This window comes from Hakea prostrata, chromosome 6 (assembly GCF_041222555.1).
Source record: "Hakea prostrata isolate BN-2017 chromosome 6, UWA_Hpros_2, whole genome shotgun sequence".
NCBI lineage: Eukaryota > Viridiplantae > Streptophyta > Magnoliopsida > Proteales > Proteaceae > Hakea > Hakea prostrata.
Genome location: NC_142605.1, coordinates 20013334 through 20036132, shown reverse-complemented (window position 1 = coordinate 20036132; position 22799 = coordinate 20013334). Strand labels below are relative to the sequence as shown.

The following is a 22799-nucleotide window of genomic DNA, read 5'->3' as shown; positions in this document are numbered from 1 at the left end:
GATTGATTTGACAAGCCCATTTAGATAAATTGAGGAACAGTGCACACCCACTACTTGTTGGAGGCACATCAGGTGCTTCAGCCATCGCTTTAGCAAAAATTTGAGTAATCATTTCCCTTAAAAGAATATGGGTTGTCAAAATCTGTCAAAAGGTCTTCAAGAAGGGCTATGTTTGTGCCAGGCCATGTAGGAACCTCGATTGACATGAGAAAAGGCACATCCAAACCAGTACAGTAACCTAAGGGACTGACAAAAGCTAAGGTAAGAGAGACTGGAGGGTTGGTTGCCTAAGAGCTCTTTGACCAGAAATGGGAAACCTGCAATTACTGCGAGAATAAGGGGTCAATGAATTAGAAGATACTACAAGCATTTGAATAAGCAAAAACAAGTAGTGGACCTATTGGTGCCCAACATCAACAAATGCAAAAGAGAGTGAGGGGGGGGACCCAATAACCTCTACTAGAGGCTGGTATTGTTATAGATGAGGCTAAGCGTCAACTGCATTTGGTGACTGATGATGAGAGTCAAATCAAAAGACGACGCGATTCTTGATTCAGGAAGACTATATGTGATGCAGATGCTAAGCTGTTTGGCAACAAGTGTGGGAGAAGAGCCCACCAGATATGAAGAAACAGGAGGTAAAACACTGTTCATGTGAATAGTTTTACAGCCGAAGTTTTAACCATCTATTAAGCAACAGCACAGTCAATTACCCAGTCAATTAAGATAATACCTATTCTTATCAATCAAAAGAGGAAAAGAGAAATCAGAGCACAAAACAATGTTCACATGAAGTCAATGAGTTTCTTTTTCTATGTCACATAGGAGTGTAATGAAATAGTTTCAATTACTTGAAAAGCTATAAAAATAAAAATCGAAAGGAAAATTGATGGAGAAAATTTAATTTTAGTAATGTTGAAGATAAGAATGATTACACGATTAGGACTCAAAAGAATTCAGAAATCTAAATTGGTGCCTTTTTTTTCTTGCATGTAAGAACAAAAGAAGCCTAAAATGAAAAATGAATTCCTATTTCCAGATTGTATTGCTGCACCAATATCACATGGAGTTCGAAACTTGGTAGTTGCTACTTGACTTCCCTATCATGTATAGGCTGGCAATGATATTGACCCCTGCAATATTATTCCAAAGGGAAATGCCATAGAAATTGACCGACTTTACTATTGGATAGTTCAGGAATCAGGAAAGTAGGTTCCCAGCAATAGAAATCTACTGTATGAAGTGTAGAGTTTTCATGCTTTCATAGTGTTTGTCAAAATTGATCAATACAAAAAATCAGGAAACTAGACTCCCAAGAACAGAAATCTACTAAGTGTACAGCTTTTCACCTATCACAATCTACTGTGGATGGTAGATATATGGGAAACTCCAATAACACGGCCAACTTTTCTGTTCCCAAATTTGTATCAGAATTCTCATTGATTTTTATTTTGACCTCAAGAAAATGGAATATCAGAATGCAATAATTCAGCAGATGTAAGAAAGGAGGGAGGTGGGTACAATAACATCACCATGGACTCAGGCGGTTGGTTTTTTGATCGGGAGCGTTTCTTCAGAAATGCTTGTGTGTTGAAGACATGATTTGAACCATTTTCCTGATCAAGAATAAATCCACGGTAAACTCAACATAGATTTAGAATTCAAGCAATGGCAACCAAACTCATACTGCAGTAGACAAAGCAGACATAAAAATCCTTACAATGAAATTACGGTAGCCACTTAGAATCGACGCAAAGAATTTCAGAAATATTAACCTGCACAGTAAATCCATGGTGAAGAAAAAAACATACGTGGCTTATGAATGAGTCTATAAGCTATATAATTCTTTGAACAGTAAAGCGACACCGGCAAATTATACAAAGCCAACATTTGACATGACAGCTTGGATCCCATTGGATGAATATAATCAAACAGCAAGTTTCAATGATCCCAGAGGAGTCTCTGATGCAGATCCAGCCCTTAATTAGGGCCCCTGGATTTGTTGCCCTGCCCTTAGAAGCCCAGGTGAAGCCCCTAGGCTTCCTGGCCAGCAGCACTTTGAATCATTATTGCATCCATACTCTCCAGTGTTCGAAATTCAATTGGCAGATCTATAAATTTGCCCTATCTGTGGGGTATTCAGTAATTCTATCAATTAGTTTTTTTATTTTTAGGTCATTAAAAGGCAAGTTAGGGTCCTTGTCCATGAAAAGGTCTGAAATATCAAGAACTATTTAAGTTAGACCCAATGAGAGCAACTTTGGAATCAAAAAGCTTCCAACTAAGCAGAACGAAGACAAAATATTCAGTGTGCGGCTTTGGTCGTGATTGGACAAATGATGAGGTGATGAAACTTGATGAGAAGGATATTCTACAAAGCCAATTATTTTAGGTATCTTAGCTTAATCATAAATAAAAAATGGTGATATAGAAGATGATGTCTACCAAAGAATTAAAATATGATGAATGAAGTGGAGAGGTGCATTTGGGGTCTTGTGTGATCAACTTATTCATTTAAAGCTCAAAGGAAAATTCTATAGAACCATCGTATGACCAACTATAGTGTCTAATGCAAAGTGTTGGTCTATTGAGAAACATCATATAGATAAACTCGATGAAGAAAAAATGGATGCTAAGATGGATGAGTGGCAAAACTAGGAAGGATAAGGTAAAGAATGATCATATTAGAGCTGGTTTAGGAGTAGCTCCGTCAAATGATGTTGGTTGGTTTGGTTTATTTGTGGGTTGGTTTAATTATCCGTTGTAGTTCAAGTTTTTATTATTCAGTCGTTTAGTGAGGGTAATTATGTAACTTTGTATATTTCACATTATTATAAATAAGAAACTTAGGGATCTCATTGATAACCTAAGGATTCAGTTATTTCCACATGGCATCAAAGCCAAGTGCAAATTAGAATCGAGAAAAGAAAAAAAAAGAGGGGAAAACAAGTTCGACTTCTCTTCTTCTTCCTCTTCCACCAACTTCTTGCTCTCTTTCTTTTCTTTTTCCTCTTCCGCCAATGATAGCAAGCTTCTAAGTTCTACTTTCTTGCAACTCTCTTTCTTTCTCCTTTTTTTCTTCTTCTGCTGGGCTTCTCTCTTGCTCCTTGGTTGTTTAAACCATTGAAGGGCAGCATCATGCGGTAGGTTCTTGCAGAAAATGCAAAAACTGCAGAAATTGATGTTGTCCTCTCTTCTACCGCAATGAAAAGAGATTTCTTTTGAAGACTGAAACATAACTTGCAGAAATTGCAGAAAGTGCAGAAATTGATGATGTCTTCTATTCTATATTCCCAATTCCTCTAAACAGGTTTAAAGACTGAAGCATCCTGTGATTCCTCCAGGTTTGAAGGCTGAAGCATAACTTGCAGAAATTGCAGAAATTGCAGATATTGATGCCGTCTTCTCTTCTACCACAATTAACAGAGACTTTTTGAAGATTTCGACTTACTGCTCTATTTCAGAAAAGTACAGAGACTGAAGACAAGCAGGTTTGATCCGAAAAGTACAGCAGGATAGATCAGAAGAAAAAAAATTTGGATCAATTCAACTTCATTTTTTTTACTGTCCCAAGATTTGTTTGGCGAGTGGCTGAAGATATGACAATGCTGGATGTTTCTGCGGTTCCAACAAGTCATGAAAATTATCCCACTCTTTCACCGCTCTCTGTTAGGTTCGATGGAACTAGTTACTTGATCTGGTCTTGTTCTGCTTATTTGACAATTGCTGGAGGAGGTCTAATCGGCCATATTACAGGCACTACAACCAAACCGCTGACTATTGGTGTTCTTCAGGATAAGTGGATTTCAAACAACTCTATTATCATGTCGTTTCTTTTGAATCCATGCATCCCAATCTCGCCAGGGGGTATTTATTGTTGGATACAGCGGCCCAAATTTGGAAGGCCACTAAAGAAACTTATGGACAGTTGGGCAATGATGCACAAATCTATAATTAACGAAATAAACTTCATGAGACCACACAGAAAGAGTTGACAGTTGCCCAGTACTATGCTGAATTACGGTCTCTCTGGCAAGAATTGGACCATTATGGTGACCACCATCCTACTAATCCTGACGATGTGTCTGCATACAGGAAGCATGTTGAAAAAACTCGGGTGTATGACTTTTGGGTTGATTGAATGTGGAGCATGATCAAATCCGAGTACAGGTTTTGAGTCGTTCTCCCTTTCCTACACAAGAACAATCCCATGCACTTGTTCAATGTGAGGAGAGTCATCGTCTAGCTATGTTACATAGCCCGGGAAGTGGAAAAATCTGCTCTTCAAAGTATCAATATGGTGTCCAAAGCTGACTCAGGTAAAGATGTGGTTAAGTGTGAGCATTGCCACAAAGCCAAAGCCACATGCTGGAAATTACATGGAAAGCCTGCTGATTTTGGAAAAAAAAAAAAGGGCCCAACGGAAGGGTAAACCAAAGGCTCATCATTCAAAGACTTTCTGTATCGGTTTTTCCCCGGAAGAGTTACTTGGTCTAAGGTGCATTCTACAGTCTTCTACCGCTACTGCTGCTGCCTCTTCCAATGCTACCTCCAATGCACACTCGAATTCCCACCTTGCTACTTCAGGTACCATATTTAAAGGCTTTCATGCTTCATCAGTTTCTGCTCTATGGATTATTGATACTGAAGCGACAAACCATATGACAGGTTCTGCTTCTCTTTTCTTCAATTATTTACCTACCTCAAGGAAAGATAAGGTACGTATAGCTGATGGCTCTTACTCTTCCATTGCTATAAAGGGAACCATCCAACATTCACATGTCCCTTTCTTTGTCTTCAATTTTACATGTTCCATCTTTTTCTACTAACCTTCTTTCCATTAGTAGTCTTACAAATGACTTAAATTGTAAGGTAACATTTTTTCCCTCCTACTGTGTCTTTCAAGATCTGGTAACGGGGAAGGAGATTGGACGTGGTAAACTAGACAACGGACTCTACTTGTTGAAATCGAATGGAGCCTCTTCTTCTGCTATGCTTGCTACTCCTCATCAAGTCAATTTGTCAGCTCTCCACAAGTGGCATCGTAGGCTAGGCCATCCCCCTATAGAAACTCTAAGAAAAAAATTTCCTGATTTAGTCTCATCTTGTCTAGGCAATTTTTTTGTGAAGTTTGTGTTTTTGCAAAACAGACTCGTTCAAGTTATTTGCCTTCTATTATAATATAAGTTATATTCCTTTTATGTTAATTCATAATGATGTGTGGGGGCCTTGTCTCCGCATATCTATTACTGGCCATTGTTTTTTTGTTCCTTTTATTGATTGTCATTCTCGCTCCACATGGATTTATCTTTTAAAACAAAAAAATTAAAGTTTTCCGTTGTTGTCAAAATTTTCATAATATAGTTAAAACTCAACTCAATGCCACTATGAAGGTCCTTCGTAGTGACAATGGAACTGAGTATAGTGAAAAAGAATTTCAAAGATACCTCTCTGATTCTGCCATAATACATCAAACTAGTTACGTTGATATTGCGGCCCAAAATGGAGTGGCCAAACAAAAGAACAGGCATCTTTTAGAGATTGCTCGTTCTCTTCTAATTGCCATGAATGTTCCCGACCAATATTGGAGTGACGCAATCTTCACTGCATCATACTTCATGAATAGGATGCCTAGTAGAATCCTTGACTTCAAATGCCGCAGTGAGGTCCTTCAAGGGACATCTTCCTTTATAGTCCCTCCAAGGATATTTGGTTGTGTGTGTTATACCAAAAATTTTACCCACAAGAGTAACTTAGAACCTCGTGGCCTCCGCTGCATTTTTTGGGGTATTATGCTACTCAAAAGGGTTACAAATGTTACCATCCTCCTTCAAGGAAGACAATAGTATCCATGGATGTCATCTTTAATGAGTTTACTCCTTATTATACACCTCTCCAGGGGGAGACTCCAAGAGCAGAGGTGTTCTTTCCCACTTTGGATGTTCCTGTCACATATAGAGACCTATCAAACCCAATTCAGCTGCAGTTAGAGGTTCAGGAAGAGATTCTTGAACAGGAGGAGCATTCGGCCAGCATACATGTAGAAACCCAGTCTTCCCTTTCCCCATCTAAACCTTGTGAGTATCCTATCCAGGGGGAGACCACTCCTGTAAGGCACACTATTGAGGTCTTTCAAAGGCAAATTGACCAAAGCAAGGATATGCAAACCTATCAGAGGAAGAAAACCAGTCGTCAACAGCAGGTAAAGAAGGTTGACATGTTACCACTCCAATCTCCTAATCCAGATTCGGGTCCTATAAGTATCCCTGAGATATCTTCTTCTGATCTCCCTATTGCTGTTAGACAAGGAATCAAATCATGTATTCAACATCCTATAGCTAAATATGTTTCCTATGATTTTTTGTCTAACTCCTACCAAGCCTTTATATCTTCTTTATCTACTACATCTGTTCCAAAGACTTGGCAAGAAGCCTATGCTAATAAAAATTAGAAGGCAATAATGGTAGAGGAAATGCAAGCTATGAAGAAGAATGGTACTTGGGAGTTGGCTACTCTTCCTCTAGGGAAACAACCGGTAGGTTGTAAGTGGGTGTTCGTGGTAAAACAAAACATGGATGGTCAATTCAACCGATTGAAGCTAGATTGGTTGCAAAAGGGTTCACTCAGACTTATGAAATTGATTATCAAGAGACCTTTGCTCATGTTGCAAAATTGAATACAGTCAAGGTCTTGTTATCAGTAGTTGTGAATCAAGATTGGGATTTACATCAATTAGATGTAAAGAATGCATTTTTGCATGGAGAATTAAAAGAAGAGGTCTACATAGAAATCCCACATGGATTCTCTAATAGCAAAACAAAAGGGAAGGTTTATCGGTTGAAGCGGTATATTTATGGGTTGAAGCATGACATGACAGCCCCATCTCCCCGGTGTTGGTTTGGACGCCTCCAAAAAGCCATGACACTGATAGGTTACAAGCAAAGTAATGGTAACCATACTCTCTTTGTGAAAAGGTCAGGAACTCACATCACACTTATTATAGTCTATGTAGATGACATTGTCATAACTGGGAATGATGGGGCAGAAATACAAAAGCTGAAGAGCTTCCTCGGCAAGGAATTTGAGGTTAAAGACCTAGGGAAACTTAAGTATTTCCTGAGAATTGAAGTTGCTAGGTCAGAAAAAGGCATCTATTTGTCCCAACGCAAGTATATCCTAGACTTACTTTCGAAAGTGGGAATGTTGGGATGAAAAGCCATGGATACCCCAATTGAAGCAAGTATTAAGCTTAAAGAGAAAGAGGGAGAACCAGTAGATAAAGGGAGATATCAGAGGTTGGTTGGAAAACTGATTTATTTGTCTCACACTAGACCTGACATTGCTTTTTTAGTAAGCCTAGTGAACCAGTTTATGCATGACCCATACTTGACTCATATGAATGCTATTACTAGAATACTTCAATATTTGAAATCCACACCAGGAAAGGGAATACTTATGTCAACCTCAAATAAAATTGAAAGTGGAAGCTTATACAGGTGCTGATTAAGCTAGTTCACCTGACAGAAAATCAATATCAGGATACTATACATTTGTTGGGGGAAATCTAGTAACCTGGAGAAGTAAGAAGCAAAATGTGGTGTCATTGTCTAGTACAAAGGCCGAATATAGATCCATGGTTAGAGAAGTATGTGAACTTTTATGGCTGAAGGGTTTATTAGAAGATATTGGGTTTCCTGTGACAAGTCCCATGATGTTATATTGTGACAACAAGGTTGCCATCAGTACAGCCAATAATCCAATGCAACATGATCGTACAAAACATATTGAGATAGATAAATTTTTTGACAAACGAAAGTTGGAACAAGGGCTGATATGCATGCCTTTTGTGAGATCTGGAGATCAAGTAGCTGACATCTTTACTAAAGAACTGAAGAAAGGAGATTTCTCCCCTATTTTGAGCAAGTTGGACATGATTAACATCTATGCCTCAACTTGAAGGGGAGTGTTGGTTGGTTTGGTTTATTTGTGGGTTGGTTTAATTATAAGTTGTGGTTCAAGTTTTTATTATTCAGTTGTTTAGTGAGGGTAATTATGTAATTTTGTGCATTTCACATTATTATAAATAAGAAACTTAGGGATCACATTGATAACCTAGGGATTCAGTTATTTCCACAAATGATAATCTATGAGAAAGTCGATTAAGGTGGCACAGCCACATTCAACAGAGGCATCTAAATGGCCATGTATAGAGAAGTGCTTTAGTCTAGATTAAGGGAATTAGAAGAACTAAGGGCGGACCTAAGATAACCTTAGGAGAACTGGTGAGAAAGGATATACATAGCTTAAGTCTGGTATTTAATATGGCCTCAGATAGAGCTGAATGGAAGGCAAGGATCCATGTAACCGACTTTATTTAATTGGGACAAAACATGGTAGTATTTAAGTAAGTATTTCTATTTCCTAGTCTAGGCCAGTTGGTATCTATTTAGAATTTAATTAGGACTTAGGAGTTCAAATTAAACTATTACTCCAGCTTATATGTATAAACAAGCCCATTTACTCAATGGGAAAGGCACCAATTCCAATTATCAATAAAGTATTTTCAGTTCGAGCCCCACTCTGATTGTTTCTGTTGCAACTATGTTTTGTTCAATTTGGTAGGTCCAGGATTGAACAAACACTAAGACCCAAGATGAAATCAAGCCTGGTTCTTCCTGTCGCTGTAAGGACAGCCTTGTAAAGCTCCATCTCCACTCAATCCAAGCATCTACAAGGCCCCCATCCAGGTATCTTGGGTTTTTTTTCTTTTTTTTGGATTCCCCAATAGTCCAATACACCCAAATTTCAAGGCCAGGTCTTCACCAATCTAACCATTGGAATTGACTCAAACTTGGAGGAAGCCTTCCTCCAAATTTGGTCTATATTCCTTCCAAGTTACAGCTCCATCCAAGTCCTCTAGACCCATTAACCATGTGAGTCCTACTAGGATTCAAACTCCTACTGAAAAAGGACTCTCAAACCAGCCATCAGATTTAGCAGATTTAACACAATTTCATCCTTAGGACCTACATACAGATCCCTTATAATTTTAGGGAAATCCAACCATTTTGGAAGAGCCAAAGTAACCCTCTACAGCCTGGTTGAAAAACTTGGTTTTGGGCTGATTTCATCGAAGATCTTGGAAGATTAGCCCTCATTTGAGGCTACATCAGTTCTATTTATCAGGCAAGCTATGAGGTGAGTTTTGAAGTCTGCTAGGAACAGACTAGTCATCCTCACCTACTCCGTCGTTCCACCTCTCCATCCTTCACTATCATATACTATATTGGTGAACTGGTTATAACTAGCTATATCTAGTGGATTAATGAGGTTCATAGGTTGGGCTACACTCTCCCGTAGAATAACCTTAGTCTATACAAACTGATTAGCCATTCTAGTTATAAAGTTCATTTTGCTACTATTTTGCCCACTTCTGAATGTTATAACATGTTCACTCTTTCATAAGCATGCATTACTGTTAAATCATAGTCACTAGTCAGTCACACCAAATTTTAAAACTGACAGACCTTTTCTTGTTCCTGCATTCAAAATCATGTTCTCTCTAAATTCTTTCATAACCTCTACTATCTCTTCCAACATGTCCATTGAGATCTCCTATAATGATTTTTCTCTTTGACTTATACCTTGAAGTAATCTATTTTTTCTCCTTTTACATTTAATTTGAAATAATCCATGTAAGAGCCTGCTCATGTAGCAGCCGTACTTTAGTCTGATGTTATGTATATCTCAGCTTAAGATGAAAATTTAAGCTCCCTCGGAAGATAGATGTGATTTACGTGATATGACAAGTAATGAATATACTCAAGAGTGTTTCCTCACTCCTGCCCATGATTTGCACTCTACTAACATTTCTTTCTTCATTATTCATATCCTTCCTCCTCCATCTCTTACTGATCCTCTCAGTTTCTAATATCAATCAATTTGTTCCCCAGATTGTTTCTCAGGCACCAACATTTATTTCCATATTTCTCTCAAAAGTTAATATCAGTGTAATGCCATTTTAAAACATGACAACAATATATAGAAAGCCAAACTCACAGCACAGAAATACAACAAGAGACCTGGCACCGAATCTCATCTCTGAAGATCATTGACCAAAATACCAAAAATTTTCACCACATTTTTTTTTCCTGAGTTCTATTTGGCCATTTTGGGGTGCAAAATTCTAAAATGAGCATACCAGAAACCAAAATTTTGACAAAATGGTGCATTTTCTTTAAAACAACAATGGCAAGACTCCAAAACAAAATGACAGATATTTGGTGAAATTTTGTGATCTTGATTTGGCAGGCAGTATTTCACCTGAGTAAAGTTGAAACTCCTAAATTCCCAGATTTCAGCAAGATTTAATTCTACGGCAAAACACATTATACCAAAACCAAAAAAAATTTAAACACTCAAAAGTCAGAACCCAGGTTTATAGTCCTTCCGGTTAATAGGCTGATTGAACATTATGATTCCCCAAAACTGGAAGCTGAAATAGCTAGATTACAAGGTAGCGGTCAACTGATCATTCACTGGATAGGAAGTTGCTTAAACCTGGATTTGGATTTGCTAACAGAAAGAAACAGCAACGAAATCATAGACTAGCTATCAAATGTCAAAATAGGAAGTGAGGAAGGGAATTAGTAACTAAAAGAAACAAAATAACAAGTGGTATGGACTACGGAGTTTGAAACTACATGAATCAGCAACTAACTGAAAATTGGTAAGTGGTATAAGAGACAAATAATTATAGTAACTAACTAGAACAGGAACAACAATTAGAATGGAAAACAGAAACATGGTAAGAAAACAGCAACAAGTGCTAGGGAGGACAAAATGGAAACTAAGATGGGAATCGGAAACAAGCAGAGAAGTAGCACCGGGAAAGCAATATGGTGCTGCCACAGGCTCACAAATCACTAGAAAAATGGCAGTGCACTGCAAGCAATATCTGTGGTCAATGGGGATGCCCAGACTATCAGCCCCAAAACCTGTCCTAAAACTTGAGAAGGAATCAGAACACAGTTAAATCATAGAACTCACTTGAGGATCGAAACAGAAGAGCAATTGATGTAAATTGAACAAACAGAAACTGGCCTTGGAAAATAAAGGAAGAGGAAGAGAGTTGGACCAAGAAAAGACAGGGATGTGACCTTGTAGTCACCAACTCAACCTATTACCTCACTGCAATAGGGCTGTAGCTGCATCACCACAGTCCAAGCACAGCTTCACTACTGACCAGAATAAGGGGGAAAAAAACCAATTTGCTAAATAGTTCAGTTCATATAGGAATTTTCTGGCCCCTTTTATTTATAACTTCCATAAAGTTAAATACTTGACATGTGGTACGAGAAATATCTTAAAACTTAAGTCTCTTTATAAGACACAAAATCAAAAACATTACAAAATAGAACGTAACTACTTAGGTCTCAAATAGGAGTAAACCCCTAAAATTTTGGCTTATTTACCTGACCCATTACATTAGCAACACCCACCCCCCACCCCCAAAAAAAAACCATGCCCATATATCAACATTAGGCATACCAGTCCAACCTTAGTCCAATTCGCTGGCTTAGTCTACTGCTGCCCTTCTTTCTATTTTGGACAATTTCACTGGGCTTAGTCTACTGCAGCCCTTCTTGCTATTTTGGACAGCACCACAGTGAAATTTACTTGTTCAATATCACACTCATATTTTCTAATGAAAAATCCTGTGTAATATATTTCCTCTTGAATATTTAAGCAACTATTGTCCTGTCAATTCAACATAGAGGATACGTGACCAATCTTACATTCTTATAACCAGGGTCTGAGGAATCAGGAATGCATCAGGAACAATTGCCAAGATCAATCCCAATTCTGGCAGATTCTAATTGCAGTTTCTACAGTTTTTCAATTGATCCTTAATTTCGTTCTTCATGATTTGGATCAGAGTAGGCGGCGAACAATTATGGTGCCAAGTCTGATCACTTGAGCTATGCTTATAATCAAGCATTTTTCAGTAAATATGGAAAAAAATTTAGAAGCACCATATAACAGCAGTCAGAAAATCTCTCTAAGCATCTACTACAATCAAATCAACTAGTTAGAGAAATCCAAGCATCACCTAAATTGAAGGTCATGCTGCTCTCCCCAGGGCTTACTGTCCCCTCTAGGATTGTGGTCAGATGAACCACCAAAACTGCACTTTATCTGGTCTATTCCAACCACTTTGGGATATATTAACTTCATAATTTCACCACGCAAAGAGCTTAGTTCTGGCTCTGGCATAGGAGGTATGTCTTCTGTTGTTGTAATAAGGTTAAACTCAAGGTCCACAACAACAACCTACAGCAGATAGAGAGAAATTAGAAAGATATGAATAAAAATCTACAACCAGAAAGGGCAGCCAAACATGTCATCTAACAACTAGACTGCCATAAGGGTCATTTATTCCACAAAACCAAATGCAAATTGAAATTTTAGCACTTGCTGATAAGTAGATAAAGTATTAACCAACCATCAGAAATTCATAAAATCAAGTGGATGGCAAAGAAATATAATCATTGAAAAAAATATATATTATTTTTTTTTTACAAAAGTAAAGCAACAAGAAATGCCATCATTAGGTTTATACAAGAACAGGCAGCAAAACCCACTCAGAAAATGGGCACATGAACTTTTTTACTTTTACACTGAAATTTGCACCAATGTTTCATTCACAGAAACTTTAATGCAGTTGTGATGCCTAAAACTTATTAAGCAACAGGAAAGATGGAACCAATGGCAACTCTAAGATGTTTGGTGATGATAACTAGCAATTGAAGTTGCACTACCACCAATAAATTGGAACAGCCCTTCGTCCTGGAGAAAAAATTGCTCAAAGATCTTCTTTCCTAAAATTAATTTGTGACAGGATTTGCTCAATGGCTTATGCTATCCCCATTGACATACAAAGAGGGCTGATGGATCAAAACAGAAAAACCAATCCATATGACACAAGAAATAATACAAATATTGCAATCATGATGATTTCACAGACTACCCAAAAACAACACAGCCAGCAGCCAAAAAAGCAACAGAAGTACTTGCAGTTGGAGGGGATACAAGTAGGTTAACAAACTAACAAAGGAATAGAAAATTTTATATTGAACAAAAATATAGCCGGATTTATCTCAGCTAGGGTTCGTTGTATCTTCTCCCAGGAGCTACAAGACCCTTGCAATGTTCTCATAGGGCTTAGAATGAACTATTTATTCACCTGTTACCTAAAACAGCCCACTGAACTATGCAAGTGACACATGATATTAGCTATTGGATAACAAAGAAATGTAAAATTAAGACCTGATGGATTCATAACCCTTTCATGACATGTAAAATAGATGAGACATCCACAATCTCATAGAGGAAAAGAAGCTTACACCGTCCATAGTCAGACCAGTTGTGTCAACACCTGAATGAAGACCCATCATGTAGGGTGTAGGAGCATCAATGTAGTCCACTCCACTGAAAAATAGTAATGGAATGTAGACATGCTTCAGCAACCAAAAAAAAAAGTCCAACGATTAGGCAAGCTTATTAAGGAAATTCGAATGACGATTCATTACTGCATAAACATTCACAAATTCAATTAGAATACTAGCAAACTAACTGGCAGCTAAGAATATTCAATCCTGAGATTTCCATATGAATATCAAAAATATATGGACATAATTTTAGATGCAAGAAATCCTTTTCTAGCTAAATAGCTGTAGGGCTGCAGCATCAAAGCTTACCTGCCATCTGAAGGGATATATTAAATGGCAGATTGCCTCTGATACAAGCGTTAAAAGTGAATACCTGCCAAAAATAAGGGTAAACAGTCCTCAAAGGAATATTCATGATGGCACATAACACGGAAATGATAATTCAAGTTTTGAAATTTTCCAAGGAACAGACTACTAAAACAAGTTTCACAACTATAGGAAGTAATCCGTGCATTAACGATAGTATTAGAGTATGAAGAGGCATAAAGCATCAACTTAAGTCAGCGAGCATTCATAACAAAAAGAGACTTCCATACTAGCTTGAAAGTAAAACCCTGTTTCAAAGAGTTCTTGCAGCTATGAAACCTGGTCATCAAGATTACCAGCAAAATAAAAGAAATAAATGCAAGGCGATGTGAACCAGGATCTAGGGTTTGGCTGATTGGAATTATGCTCTATATCTTGGCTCACCTCTAGGACCCTCTTCCTGAGAATCAGCAGACTTCCTAGGGCTGTATTGCCCTACAGCTGATGGTTTTGATTGATTTTATAGGTACTAGAGTTAGTTAAGGGTTAAGCTTAGGTTCAGCCAAGCTTAGGGATCTAGGTTTTTATGTTTTCAAGCTTAAAACTTGCTGTTTTAATAATTTCAAGGGATTTTTTTTTTTTTTGGGAGGGGGGACAAATCTGGAATTTAGGTTTGAAGAATTCTTGGGTATGATATTCTAAGTTATAAATTCTGGAATTTCCATAAGTACTGCAGGTCTGTGAAGGGGAAAAGAAGAAGAAAAGTAAAGGGGGAAGTGCTGGAATGACAGACAAAGGTTAGGGGATTATGTAACAGGGATAGAGGAAGGTTACCAAAGCTACCGCAGGGGTTGGGAAGGAATGGGAATAACCTACGGTGGAAAGGGAGGGAGCGGGATGCAGGAAACTAAGGTTAAAGGGAAGGGAAAGGCAGCAGGTGAGAGAGGAGAAGAGGGAATGGGGCTGGGTTGGGAGAGGGGCCTTCTACTTACTTGGGACTTGAAGAAGTATGCTGGAATTCAGAAGATTCTGCACTCTGTCTCTCTCTACTGCTCTTTATTGCCTACCATGTTTATTCTTCTTGTAGGTAGTTCTGTCTGAAACTGCAACAGCAATGATGCAGAAGATGCAAATAGCCTATGATGTAGTGATGTAAACCCAATTTTAGGTTTTGGGATTCTTGGAATAGTTCCCTAAGATTGAGGGTTTGCCCAGAATCTTCCAGCTATTAATTATCAAATCAGGATAGAATGGATAGTATGCTTAAATTTGGGTTATGGATAAAGATGGGAAGTAACAAATCCTAAATGGGATGATAGGGTTCGATAGAACCCTAGATGGGATCCTTCACTGGATAGTAGGATATCTCAAATTACACTAGGAAGGATGGAAAGGGAATAGGGAAGTCTGCAGTGGGGTATGGAGAGGGAAGATCCAGGGATGGTTATGGGTTGGATCTTTGAAAGGGAAAGGATCTCTTCTATTTCTTCCTTGTTTTTCTTCTTCTTTTCTTTCTTTTCTTTTCTTTCATTCTTCTTTCGGTTCTCTTCTTCTTCTTTCTTTTCTTGCTTTCTTCTTTCTTTCTTTTTTCTTTCTTTCTTTTCTTTTTCCGTTTTCTACTTCTGGTTTGCCACAGGGAAGAAGAGAAAATAGAGATAGGGGCCGAAAGGGGTAGAAAGGGGAGGAAATGCTCTAGGGTAGGGGAGTGGTTAGAGGGGATAGAGGGGGTCGTAAGGGGCACAGGAAGGGTTGGTGGTGTCATGGGGGCCTTGGAGGGCTGCTGCCAAGGTGCAACAGTAAGGGGAAGGGGTCCTAGGGCTATGCTGAACAGGGGAGGTCAGGGAGGGTCTTGCAGGGGTTTGGGGAGGTGGTGGAAGGGGCTGGGTTGCTGCTATTGAAGGGGAAGCGCAGGGGAGGGCCTGTGATCGTAGGGAAGAGAAGGGAAGGGGGCCAGGGGTCGTTTACTTACTTGTAACCTTGCAGGAATTTCTGGAAGAAGAGTGCTAGACAGATTGTGGTTGCTGATATTTGAAGAAGAATCTTAACTATCAACTACCTCATCAAGAGCCACGATTCTTGAATAATCAGACTTAAGGAAATAGGAAGAAAGAGTATGCTTATTTATAGCCTACTAAAATATTCTAAACCACTAAATGGGTATCCTTTATAGATTAGGATCCCCTTACAAATAATCTCAACCCAAATAAATACTTAAAGATCTAATGAAATCTCCCTGAGAATAGATTCCCCCTAAGACTTAAATAATAAAGGAACTCTTCTTGTAAATAAAGACTGATTAGAGTCTATCTTTAAAGAAGAGGTCCCAAAGACTTAAGAACTTATCTTTAACTCAATTAGACTCCTAACTGACCAAAACTCTTAAAAATAAAATTAGCAACTAAATGGGGCTGGGATTGACGAAACTACCCTCTTGGAGAGTTAGGCTAGCTCTGTCTTTGAGTTTATGTGAACATCACTAAATGAGTATTGAATGCTACCATCCATAGTTGTCACGGCGACAAGGCGATGCAAGGCGGTAGCCTTGAGCGCGATGATTAAATCGAGGCGTGGCGCCCCGCCCGCGCTTTTGAGGCGGTTGAGGCGTTTAAAGTGAAATTTTTAGTGTACATCTCATTCACTCTAAATCTATCATATCTTATATAATAAAAAAACTAATATCAGACTACCTCAAGTCATCCAACATACTACAAACCACACATAATAGGTCCTAAATAAAAAGTCACAAGAAAAAAGGAAGAGAAGAAGTTGCTTGTCACTGACCACTACTTGCCGGAGTGTCGCTGCGGGAATGGAAGAGAAGAAGAGAGAAAGAGATTAGGGATTAGAGTGAGAGTGAGAGTGAGAGTGTGAGACTTGAGTCAAGAACTTAATCTCTTTCAATTTTGTTTGTTTTTATTTTTATTTTAACATTTGATCACATATAGCATCATTATACATATGCATATAGGTTCAAACAATAGATACTTTACAATCGGAATCTAATAAGTATTTCAATATATGCCTTCGATTAGGCATCTTTCTCGTGATTTAAAAAAGAAAGAAAAAAAAGCGGACGCCTTATTGCCTAAAAATAAGGCGACGCCAATTTGAGCGCCCCCGCCCGAAGGAACCGCCCCCGCGCGAGGGCCCCGGATTAAGCGATGCCTAGGCAACGCCTTGACAACTATGCTATCATCACCAAAATGTATGCCCACCACGGCCATTAATGTAGTTGTCGTCATGATCAAAGATATTTCGAAAATGGTGCTTTTTACAAAATGTTAAATCTTCCATAGGAATAAAGAGCGAGAATTGTTTTTGGAAAGCTTTGTAAAAAGTTTTACTAGATAAATTTTTCCCAGGCTTGCTGATGTGAACATAAAGACCCCCTGGCCAAACTTATAAGTGGGGCCCCCAGGATGGCTCCAAAAAGCCACCTAAGTTGGCCTAACCCCTTTTTGAGGGGTATTTTGGGCATTTTGCCCCCTTGTTAAGAGCTGGAATCACTCCCAACTCTAGTCTACGAGTTTGATTTTATTTTTAGTTCCCAATTTGAGTCAAGTTTGGTTTTGTTTAGAAAATTCTAGTTTGATTTAAAGTTGTTGCTTGAGTCCGAAGTTATCCTAATTAGCATGTGCTTTTAAGTTAAAGTGTGCCAGTAAGATTCCAATCTTAGGGTTGTGATCTTGTAGTAATTTGATTTCATTTTGAGTGTTTTGGTCTAGAGTTGGGAACCTTATCCATTAGGATTCCATAAGGTTCCCAACCCCAGTCAGTCTTTTTGTGTTTAGGCTATGAATAGCCTATTCATGCAACGTAATTTTCAGTTTGGGATGATTAGTAAAGTTGATTGAGTTGAGGATCAGGGTCTCCTTGTTAGGTAGGCCCTGGTTGAGTGAAATTGCTTAAGTGTCTTCATTATCTTCTTCAATCCAACAGCTTTCAAGTGATCATCATCAAGCAGCCAGTCAAGCAATACAGCATTCAAGTGGGATGATTAGTAAGTTGATTGAGTTGAGGATCAGGATCTCCTTGTTAGGTAGGCCCTGGTAGAGTGAAATTGCTTAAGTGTCTTCATTATCTTCTTCAATCCAACAGCTTTCAAGTGATCATCATCAAGCAGCCAGTCAAGCAATACAGCATTCAAGTAAGTAAAGAAGCGCTCCCCACCCTTCCCCCTTTCCTGCACAACCATAGAACCCCCTCCCATCTCCACTGTAGCCTCCTCAGCCCTTCCCCTATTGCTTAGGCCTACAAAACTACCCAAACCCACTGCATATACTACCCCTTCCTTCCCCTTCAATTTCAATCAAACCCTAGCCCCTCCCCTAGCAACCGTAGCACTCCCCCTTTCCCCCTCCTTCCCTGCGATACAGCAAACCCTTCCCTCTGTTAAACCATGAGTTCCAGCACCTTTTGGGCCCCTTTTACCCTCCCGTAGGATCGCACCACACCTTAGCACATACTCCCAGAGTCACTTTCCCCAATTAGCCCTTTTTCCCTAAGGACCCAACCCAGAAAAAATTTCTGCAATTCATCTTCCACCTTGGGAGAGTTATGCAGAATTTTTAGACCTTCCAAAACCCTAAATTAGTTGAACCAGACCTCCTTAAACCCTCTAAAACATTGGAACCCTGTTCTAAATTTACAAAACCAGCAAGGCAGACCCAAAGCCCACACTGGCCGAACCCACCCTAAACCCTAATTTTGGCTTAATTTTGGCTTTTAGTTCAAATTTAAAATCTGGACTTCAGTTTGCAGAAGAGTTCAGATCTGATTTCAACTGACAGAAAGCTCTACAGTACCCTAAAACCCCTGAAACAACTTTCCCCTTTGCTGGATTTTCCTGGGCAAACCCTAAGTCCAGGGAAATTCCTAAAATACACCTAGCCCAGGACCTGGTTTACATCACTAGCCCATACTTTGGAGCCTATAAGTCTGTAAAGATGAGAAATCAATTCAGGAACACATATGTGTTATTGGATGTGAAACGTATTTAGAAAGTTACTTTGGGTTGAGATGCAACAAAGTTCAAACCTGCATAAGCAGTTTTTTTCTTCTTTTTCGTCTGCAGTTATCCTCTCCTTTTTGTAGAAATATTTGCTCTTACAGTTAAACAGGTTTTGAAGAATAGATTTGTAAGAGGATTTGCATCCTAGGAAGTTGTTTTGAAGTATCAGTTAATTATAGTATGCCAGAAAGTAAGACAAGAATCGGTGGTGTGCCTATGAAAGAACATTGTGGCATAGTATTAATTGAAGTTCGATCCTCCAGGCCATCGTTTGCGAATGACGTACATTGCACCACATCTTTCTTGGGTCATCTATCAAAGTTTCTTCCAAAATGCCAGCAACAGGCTCCCAAGGGTAATCTTCTCCTGGATCTTCTGGTTTAGTGGGACTATGCCTGGTTTGCTGTACACCATAGATCCTCTGTTGAACTACTTGGGATGTCTATAAATTAAGATGATAAATGAGATCCATACATTAAGATGATAAATAAGATCCATGAGAAAAGATTCGCACAACTTATACGACCAAATGCAACAAAAACAAATATATTCAAAGAAAAATACAGAGAAGAAGCAACTATTAGAATCCCAGAGTCAGATAAGTACTTGTTTGACCGGAGTAAAATTCTCCTTTCAAGCAACACAGCAGTGAAAAGCTTAATTAAGTTGTCAACATCCAAGCACTGTACAAGTGGTTGAAAGGATATCTGCAAACTTAAAAAACAGTGGTTATCAAATGCCATGGTTGAACTTCATTCTTGTTCGCATGGATGAAATGATCAGCGAAAACTAGAAGATTAAGGTCAATCGAAGAGAAGAAATTCGCATACGTCGGCATGAGGGAGACCATCCTTCGGCGGAGCCTCAACAGAAAGCAGAGTGTTCTCAATAGCAAAAAGTACTCTACCTTTCCCAGGAGTAGGCCAAGGTACATTTGATACCATGTATGCTATAACATCCCATAATGGCTTGCTGAAAATTGTTGCACAGTGCAGCAAATCACATAATAGAAATTACTTATCAGAGAAAAGGGAAGCAAGAGAAAAGCAATTTGATACAAAGCAATAAAATAAGACAAAAGCTACTTACTTGCAAAGGCAAATGTACATACTAGAATATTAAGACATTCTTGACTCAGGATAGGAAGCAATACAAAAGTCAAAGTTACTGCAACTCATTAGGCATCAGTGGACACGAATGGGGGCGGTTCCAGAGCTGATTCTTTGCAGCTTTCAGGAGACCATTATTTGCTACACTTGACAGGTTGACAGGATTTATAACTACTTGATGCCTTCCCAACCTCAAGGTATTGTAAAGCAGCACTAGGTCAGCGACTGATCAGGAAATTGTGACTTTGTGAGGACAGCTTTAAGGGTGACAATCAGGTTCTAGGCCTACTGACTCTAGGGAAGAGCTTTTCTCAATCCATTTTGGATAAGATATTTCTACCTCATTTTGATAAGATACTTCTACAAAGGTTATCTCAGATCGTTGTCAAATGAATTCATCCAATTATGAAGCATGGATGGAAGGCAGCTAAATAGGACCATGGCCATATTCTTGTGTCAGACAATGTTCTTGCAGTCTAATGGATACTTTTCCCTATTATATATATTATACACATACATTAACTTAAGAGGGTGGCATTATTAGAATGGTATTCCTGCTCCATTGCAAGTCTGCAACACATGTTCAAGTTAGGAAACACCTTTCTGCAAAACGAGGGTAAGGCGTACCTTATGACTCTCCGCAAAACCCACAGTGGTGGGGGCCTACTGCTCTGGGAATGCCCAACACAAACATATTTTAATTTAAACTTCCATATATACCAAAATTGTGTAATAACTTGTTGTAAATTACAACTTGTGGACAAACCTTGGCACATTCGGAACTCGGAAACAGCCTCCCTGGCAAAGCAGGAGGTAAGACTGCTACATCTGCCTCTACCAGACCCTGCAGTAATGGGAGCCTCAAGCAATGGGAACACCTTTTTTTTTTTTTTAAAGGTTACGAACTATGCTGGCACTATGGTTATTGTTAAAGATGAAATATACTGAAACCCCTTTGCCATGTAAACTCCATCCCAAGAGAAAAGGTCTTTGTTCCACTCAACCCGCCAAAAAATTAATTCACCAAGCATAGACCTTCCAAAATTGTTGTAGAGAAAGAGGGGAGTAGCAGTGGATTGTGTACTTGGTTCAGGGGCTTACGTATACTTGTAACTTTGATATTTGTATGATTTCAACCTCTAAGTTGTTACTTGAACCTTGGGACAATAGATCTTGGAAAATTGCAGCTTTTGCCATTTTGTAACATGGACTAAATAAAAGGATGTTCAATAGTATAATAATAAAATTAAGGTCAAGTTAAATAAATAGTTTTACATAGAGCAGAATCCATCCAAATGACTGATAATTTGATAGCTACCAAAAACAAGGTTGACTCTGAAAATGCATTTATTCAAAGAAACTTCATCCAATCTTAGGCACACATAATGAACCTTCCAATCTCTAGCTTGGATGATTGGCCACCCACCAAACATTTTCCTACAGCTGTGCTCCCCAAAGACCACCTTAAGCACACACACAAACAAAGAGAAACTGGAAAAGAAATCGAGATAACTCCTCATCCAAACTTATCTCTTACTATCCAGGAAAACATAATGTCCTAATCCCCCACACAACCAACCCCCCCCCCCCCAAGGGGGAAAAAAAAGAACAATGCAGGGTTCCAAAAGAAATTGGTGCCACATAAAACCCATATAACAAGAAATTTGTTTATACTATACAGTGTCTGTGGACAAGGTGGGCAAACAGCACTCCATAATGGGTTTTTTTTTTTTTAACCCACATTGTGCCTCATGTTTGCACCCAATTCACAGCTCACATAATATTAATGCCTAAACAAAATTCTTTCTTGCTCCAGTGGGTTACTGCTGGGCTATTAAGCAATCCTTTAATCAGAAATTAATTTCCATTTATAATTTTATATGAATAACAATTCAAAGTCTGGCTCTTATAACTTTTCCAGTAACTTGTATTTCCCATTAAAATACATATTAAAGCCAAGAATCTCATCATTCAGTTGTGAAAACCTGTCTTCGGCTCATCGCATTCCACTGGGTGCATAATGCAGTGTAAGGTTCTAGAAAGGAATCTAGAAGAAAGAGATACAACCACTAACACCATAAGACTATACAGAATCAGATTACGGAAAGAAATGACTAAAAAGAAGAGAAATTCAATATCTCAAATCTAACTATTAGATCTGGAAGCAACTCTGGTCAAATGTAGCAATTCCTATTTTTCGTCCATCAGAAGTCAATAGAATCAGGTTATGGAAAGAGTAGACCGAAGATAAGAGAAATTCAATATCTCATATTCAACTATTAGACCTATATGTAATTATGGTCAAGTGTAGAGCTTAATCTGATCTATCACATAAAATTCTTGAATATCACAACTAGATGAAACCCAGGTCGCATAAAATTCTAGTTACAGATCAGATATAAGGAACAGATCTGGGATCAATCTGATAATTTGCAGAACTTCAGAATCGCAGTTCAAATATAAATATATAATAAGCAGCAAGAAACAGTTGAGATCCTGAACTCGATATTGAATAAATAAGAGAAGAATATTAGAAGAAAAAGAAATCAAAGGAAAACTATAAAGTTAGAGAATTAGAAGAACAGAGAAGAAGAGAGAGGATCGCTCACACCTAGTAAATATTGATCAGAAGAAGTAGATAGATATTTTGAATCTCAGTCCTGGATGAACAGCTCAGTAGCTCCAGGCCTCTTAATTTACTAAAATAGTGTCTAACTAACAGGGAATGTATACACAATAAAAACCTTTAGAAATTACTAAACAGACTCAGAATACCCTAGAACCCATCCATGGCCCAAAATGAAGTCTTCATAGGCCCAATCGCGCACAGTCTTGACTGCATCAGCTCTTCCAATACTGAAGTGTTGGGCTGTTAATCCTCATTTCTCCCTCTATAGTTTTGGGCTGTTAATCCTCATTTCT

General features: G+C 38.6%; 1 protein-coding gene across 1 annotated transcript in view; it reads right to left on the bottom strand.

Annotated features, from left to right (window-relative positions):
- The window catches only part of SCD1 (stomatal cytokinesis defective / SCD1 protein (SCD1)), a 173507-nt gene that overhangs the window by 139133 nt on the left and 11575 nt on the right, over nt 1–22799 (bottom strand). Inside the window, exons 4-10 of the mRNA XM_089158216.1 lie at nt 19599–19740; nt 19375–19475; nt 13761–13824; nt 13407–13520; nt 12113–12333; nt 1721–1775; nt 1533–1616 (exon numbers count right to left, since the gene is read on the bottom strand). Of these exons, the coding sequence (XP_089014342.1) occupies nt 1533–1616; nt 1721–1775; nt 12113–12333; nt 13407–13520; nt 13761–13824; nt 19375–19475; nt 19599–19740 (781 nt within the window). The remainder of the gene's footprint in view (nt 1–1532; nt 1617–1720; nt 1776–12112; nt 12334–13406; nt 13521–13760; nt 13825–19374; nt 19476–19598; nt 19741–22799) is intronic.